The 6,508-nt window shown below is 32.5% G+C and overlaps 1 protein-coding gene across 1 annotated transcript; it reads right to left on the bottom strand.

Moving 5' to 3' along the window:
* Positions 1-1,256: 1,256 nt before the first annotated feature.
* On the bottom strand, positions 1,257-6,198 carry UNE10 (basic helix-loop-helix (bHLH) DNA-binding superfamily protein). The gene is made up of 6 exons (XM_078986495.1): positions 5,901-6,198; positions 4,685-5,360; positions 2,483-2,578; positions 2,282-2,347; positions 1,661-2,056; positions 1,257-1,574 (listed from the first exon to the last, which is right to left on the bottom strand). Exons 1-6 carry the CDS (start codon positions 6,023-6,025, stop codon positions 1,506-1,508), a joined length of 1,428 nt encoding a protein of 475 aa, XP_078842621.1. The 5' UTR covers positions 6,026-6,198; the 3' UTR covers positions 1,257-1,505.
* Positions 6,199-6,508: the final 310 nt, after the last annotated feature.

Raw genomic sequence — 6,508 nt, 5'->3', positions numbered from 1 at the left:
TTTTTACACTTTGTTGGGCTAGTTTAAGTTAATCATGGTTCAAAATTTTGTATTTATTTCATTCTAGGCCCAACATGGCCCAAAATGTTGAAATAAATAGATGTGGGTCCAATTAGAGCCCATTTAAGGGTTCTAAGCCCATGATAGTCAAATTGGAAGCTTATTGGTCCATTTGGATCCAATAAGGAAGTTCTAGTCCAAAATGGATCTAAACAAGAACTTCTAGGGTTTCCCATTGTTTGATAACTATATGTAGTACTTGTATGATGTATTTGATTGAAATTTTTGATGTTATATAATAAGCATCCAACATACTTTAAAATTTTTGATTCAACCTTTACTTGAGTGTATAGCTTACATGACACAAAATTTCTAGTTGTGACAATTTATCCCAGAAAATCCGATATTTTCTGCTTATAAAAGTGTTGTATCATAAAATCCCAAGACCGAGTATCGATGTACGTATGTTTTTAGTATCGTCAAGATTGGTATAAATATACCAAAATCTTTGATGGATTTAGTCTCTAAGTGAGCCGCAAGATTGGTATAAATATATCGAAATCTTTGATGGAGTTAGTCTCTAAGTGAGTCGTTACAATCATGCTTGATAATGACTAATTCGCCTGTTTTGGCGTTTTCAGGCGCCAATTTTCATGTAAGTAAGGTTTGTTGCCCTAGACTGGCCTAGTCTAGCTGTAACGAACAGCTAAGGCGTGGGGGTCACTCCGTATAGATCTATACACAAAGCAAGAATTTAAGACACGAAACACAAAACGTGTCAGACAGGTAAACAAATGAATTCGTGTTTGACAAAACACAAAACGTGTCAGACAAAACACGAATTTAAGACACAAAACACAAAACGTGTCTAAACAAGAAAATTCGTTTTTGACTGGTATAAGACACGAAACACAAATTTAAAATACGTGTCAGACACGAGTAAACACGAAACACGAATTTCTAAAACACATACATAGAAAACTCGTATCGTGCGTATCGTATTAATCGTGTCGTGTATTAAATTGTCAGGTCTAGTCCTTGGAGAATGAGGACCAAGAGGCATTTTTGAAGACATTTCTTAAATACATCGTTATCTAAACTGTCTCCTTGTCTCTTTAACTACTTGTTGCACCAATGTGTCCTTTGACCAATTTTAAACCTAAAATGTAAAATTTAATTGTAAGGAACCTGTGCTGCAAAAATAATTTTTTTTTTAAAAATGAATTCTTAATCTTTATCAAAATGATTATTTCAAATTTGCCATGCAACGAGTGTTTCACCATTTTATTATTTTCCAACAAAATTCAAGACATATATTCTTACATTGCAATTCATTTGACAATGTCTATTTCTTCTACGAATGTTCTACTAACCAAATGCTTATAGTCTATCATTATTCCTTTTTGCACATTATTCGTGAACTTGAATAGTTTCTCATTTTGTATATAATCAACTTTCTCTCTAAATTAAATAACATATTCATGAAAAATGAAAAAACTCTAATATCAATTATTTTGACTCTGCATCTGTTGAAACAATGCTGCCATTCTAGTGTAACCATCCATCGTCATTGGCTGCAGATAGATTAATTGTCGTAAATTATCCATCGTATCAAAATACTCATTAATAATCGATCTAACGATTTTTCATAATTAATTACCTGTGATTGGCATGCAAGAAATGCACTCATTGGATCATTTTGATTAGGTACTCGATCGCCATTGTTGTGCATATCCCATGAAGTCATTGTTGGTTGCATAAAGGAAGAAGGGTGGAAGACGGGTGGCATGCCGGGGATATTGGAGCGGTTTGCACCAATGCTATTTAAATCCATGACACCTGGCATTCCTATTCCCATTCCCATTCCCATTCCGATTCCCATTCCCATTCCCATTCCCATGGGATTCATCATAGCCATTTGAAGTTGTTGTTGTTGTTGTTGCATAGCTAAGGGCATCATCATAGGTGACATGTTCATTCGGCTCATCATATGGATTTGAGATTGTAATTGTTTTAGGTATTCAATCACTTCTTCAAGCATCGAGGCTTTGTCTGTCTAAGAAAGATAAGCGTAAAAATAATGTATGTTAGGTATGTGAAGTACTTAATTTTCTCTCAAAACAAGTTGTTTAGGTTCAAATGGATACAAAATTATTAGATTTTTTCTAGTATAAGTGTAACTCTAACTACAATAAAACAATAAAAGCTCTGTTTTTTTTTTATCAAGAAAATAAGAGTTGTGAAAAAGTAATAGCGTAAACATGGTTTAATCGAGATATACCTTATTGGCATTTGGAACGAGTTTTTGTAGTGTCTTCATTTTCTGATTAATCTTGTCTCTTCTTCTCTATATAAGCCATGTATAATCAGAATAATACACATGTATGTTAAAAAAACTACAAAACATATTTAACAGTAAAAGTTACACATGTGTTAAAAAAACTACGAAACATATTTAACAGTAAATATTACAGAATAATACCCGTTCGGATTGATTATGGATTGCGGCTGCTCTACTTCTTTCGGAAGATTTACCTTTTCCTTTTCCTTTCTTCTTTTCTTCCATATTGCTTACCTTCTGTTAATAACTAATTGTCAGATAATTATACAAAACACAATCAAAATACATGTAGTAAATTTCATTACATATAAAAAAAAATTTAGAATATATAATTACGTATTACTTAAGCTTTAAAATTATATTACATATATAATCATTCAAATGTTAATTAGGTCTACTGACGAAACTTTTAGTTTTCTAGCCAAAAAATTAATTTTTTATGTCAAACTTTTAGTCTTTATCTTTTTGTTCCCTGAATATATGAGATAATTAAATGTTTAGTCCATATTATTTTAATTTTAAATAATTTAAATTTTAGATCTTATAGTTTTCAATTTGAATTAATTATAAATTTGAGGGAAATTGTTAGAAAAATCACAATACTTTTAGGAACGTTACATTTTAGTTCCAAGATTTTTTTTAATATAAAAGTCTCAATTATTTGTAAAGTTAAAAGAAAAATGATTTTTTTGTAAACTTAAACCAAAATGAAATCATCATTATTTTTATGTTAAAAAAAATATTAGAACTAATACATATTTGGTCCGTCTAGTTTTTCACACCAAGATTATATGTTTAGTCAGTATAGTTTTTTATTTTAAAGAATTAGGTTGGTCGGTGTGGGGAACACATACCGGCGTTTTTTGAATAAAACAAAGAAATGGCGTTAAACGAAGGTGTTGGCGGTAATGGGAAGCAATGACAGGTATATGATGCCCAAAAACGGTGAAGGGGGTGATGTATGTGCATTTTAACACCCAAAAACGCTCATAAGATCTTGTCCATACACAACACTCTTATAGAATTTGTAATTATAGTTTTTAATTTTTATTAATTATAGTTTTGGTTAATATAGATTTTATTTTGAAAACTGAAATAATTATAGTTTATAATTTTCATTAGTTATAGTTTTGAACCATGTAATTTTTAATTTAAGTTAATTAACGTATTAACATTACCTAAATAGTATTAAAAATATAAGGTTATCCGTTATACCCACCACTAACCATTATAATGGTGAGTGTCACATCAACACCACACTTCCTACCATTAACTATTAGATACCTATCACTAAACACACCACTCCACATCATTTTTTTAATTAAATTTAATTCAAAAATACATAAAAAACATATATATATATATATATATATATATATATATATATATATATATATATATATATAAAAGTTATTTAATAATAATAATAATTTAAATAAATCAAATTACATAATAAATTAGAAAATATATATCCAAGGTTTAATTTGTCATTTTAGAAACCATATATATTAAAAGATTTTTGGTCGGGAGTACTTTCTGTCAATAAATTGCACCTTAGGGATCAAAGTTGACAAAACATGAAAAAATTGTGTCTTCTTCCACAGGAAAAAAAAAAACCCACCTCGCATGAGTTATTTTCTCGTTTCCTTCCTTCAAAGGGAGTAATCCAAACCCATCAGCCGTTTTGAATCATGAAGCCCACGACTGATGACCACGAGCATGGAGGACAACTATGGTTTGAGCTAGTGTGCACGAACCTAGGTCGTGGCCAGCTAGACCATGAGACCCAATGTGGTATATATACCGGTCGGTCTAATAATAATAAACTCACAAAAAAATCCAAACATTCTCACGTGTTATCAATGATTGCTACTTATAATCATAATAGTCTTTTCTTTGATTATAAGGGGGTATTATGATTACACGAAACTTTCATCCCGTAGCTATCAAAAAATACCTTAGTTTTCATTTCCTTATACGATTAGTCTTTATTATGGTTAGACGTTAGTGGTTGTCGTTTTAATGACCTCCGTGCATTGCACACTTGTCAAGGAACGTCCCTCATTTATTTAAAACACGTATGTTTCACCCTTTGTTAGTTTAAATTTATAGGTTATAACATTTACAAGACATAAAATATCTATATTCATCTCACTATTTTATTTTTAATTTAATTATAATTTATTTTTTATTTAAAATAAATAAGATTCCACACCACCCCCACCCACCATATTAAAGTTTTCACTTGTTACATTTTAATGTGCATTTTTTTCTCAAAAGATTATTTCAAAAGTTTATATCAAAATAAAGAAACTTTTTAATCTATTGTATAAAATTGTATACCTGACGTTTACTGTGACCAACGGAGTCATTTTCATCGGGAGATGTGGACTCTGTGGACCGTTTACCGGAGTTGGTATTTTCCGGCGACCCTGTGGAATTAGAGGTGAACGCTTTCCCACCGAATTCCCTCTCGCAAGTTTCAACTGTCATTTGTAGACCACTCTCCATTCCAGCAAAAGTCGCACTACCACTTACACTCTGGTCCTTGCAGCTGCTCCACTCATGCGCCGCCGCCGCACCGCTGGGAGCCACCCTCTGGTCCATAAAACCCGACTGATCACCGCTGCACGACGCCACCCGAGTGGAACCCGGAACCGCAGAGCCATTAGCAGCTGACCGCAGCGTTTGAAGATTGGTGTTGGAGCTTGGCACCAACGCGTCCATGGCCATGGTTACCGACGCTCTGGCGGAACCGGTGGCAAGGTTCGAGGTCTGGTTGTCTAGCCATGGAACCAAGTCGTCGGCGTAGAACTCCATCTGGGATTTGCCGTAGGGGAGGAAGGTGGCTTGGTTGACTATTGCCTCGAGTGTCTCGGCGGCGCGTGGCTTATCCCAAGTGTATTTGGAATACGCAGCTGTGGCGGCGTGGAGTTTGTTTACCACGCGCGGTGGACCTAATCCGTGCATGGCTACTTGTCCATTATTCCATGTTAATTCCGCCATTTCGTAATCCAATCTACAAAAAGATACAACGACAACTAATTTGTTACAGTAATATATTATATGAATTAATAACATGCATGAATACGTAAATGACCCATTTTTCTTTATAAAAACTAATAATTTAAAACGTGAATACATAAAATGATCATGAGATAGTGACTTCTTCGCACGTTGAAAAAACAAGTTACTAACACAAATTTCTAATTAAAAAACGTCGAAATATAATGACGGGGAAATGACTAACTCAAAACAGTTAAATAAATAGATGAACAACATAAACCAACAATTAGTGTGTGAATTTCACATAAGTTTTTAAAACCAAAAGTGAAAGTCGAATGTATAGTTACGTCTAATGGATTAAAACCAATATTAATAAGATGCCAACATTAACGTTTAATGGATATCAAAATCTAATAGCATTGAACTGTTTAATTTAGTTCAAAGTATTTGTATGAGAAAAAAACATTTGTAAATGATAACATTTACAATCCATCAAATTTTATATAATTCAATAAATTCTATAAAACATTAAAGTATACTAGTACTAACGTACCTTGGAACATCCATGGTGGAAGACATGGAGTTGGAAGATTCACGTACGTTGATCTTGAGACGCCCGATGTTTGAATTATGATCAAGATTATCATCAATATCCCAACTAGGTACACACTGACTCATATTTCAAGAATCTGCTGAATGTTTGAAGAGTGCAGAAAAGAAAGATACAAAGAGATCCCAAATACTGTTTAGGGGTGTGAATATGTGGTTCATTATAGAGAAAGAGAGAGGGAACAGCTGCCTTTTGGCTGGAGGTTCTACATATATGGACTAGGAAAATTTGGGGTCACTTTGGAGGGCAAATTGCTACACAAGTACATTTATTGTTTTGGTAGAAATTACAAAAAATCTAGAGAGATAAGAACAATGTCAGAAAGGGAAAAAAAATGGACCACAGATTACTCTTTATTATTATTATTAGTTAGTTATAAAAAAATGCTTATATTTGCAACCTATTCATTATAATGATATATATTTATGAACTTGACATTTTTAGATTATTGTAGGGAAGATTCAATTATATAATTTAAACACGTCTATGTATTATTTGATTATAACAGTGCCATCAGTCACACAACTTTATAATGTCAAGGATAAAAAATA

This window comes from Lactuca saligna, chromosome 3, assembly GCF_052625555.1.
Source record: "Lactuca saligna cultivar CGN05327 chromosome 3, ASM5262555v1, whole genome shotgun sequence".
Classification (NCBI taxonomy): Eukaryota; Viridiplantae; Streptophyta; class Magnoliopsida; order Asterales; family Asteraceae; genus Lactuca; species Lactuca saligna.
The sequence above is the reverse complement of the archived record's forward strand: the minus strand, read 5'-3'. Positions and strand labels throughout refer to the sequence as shown.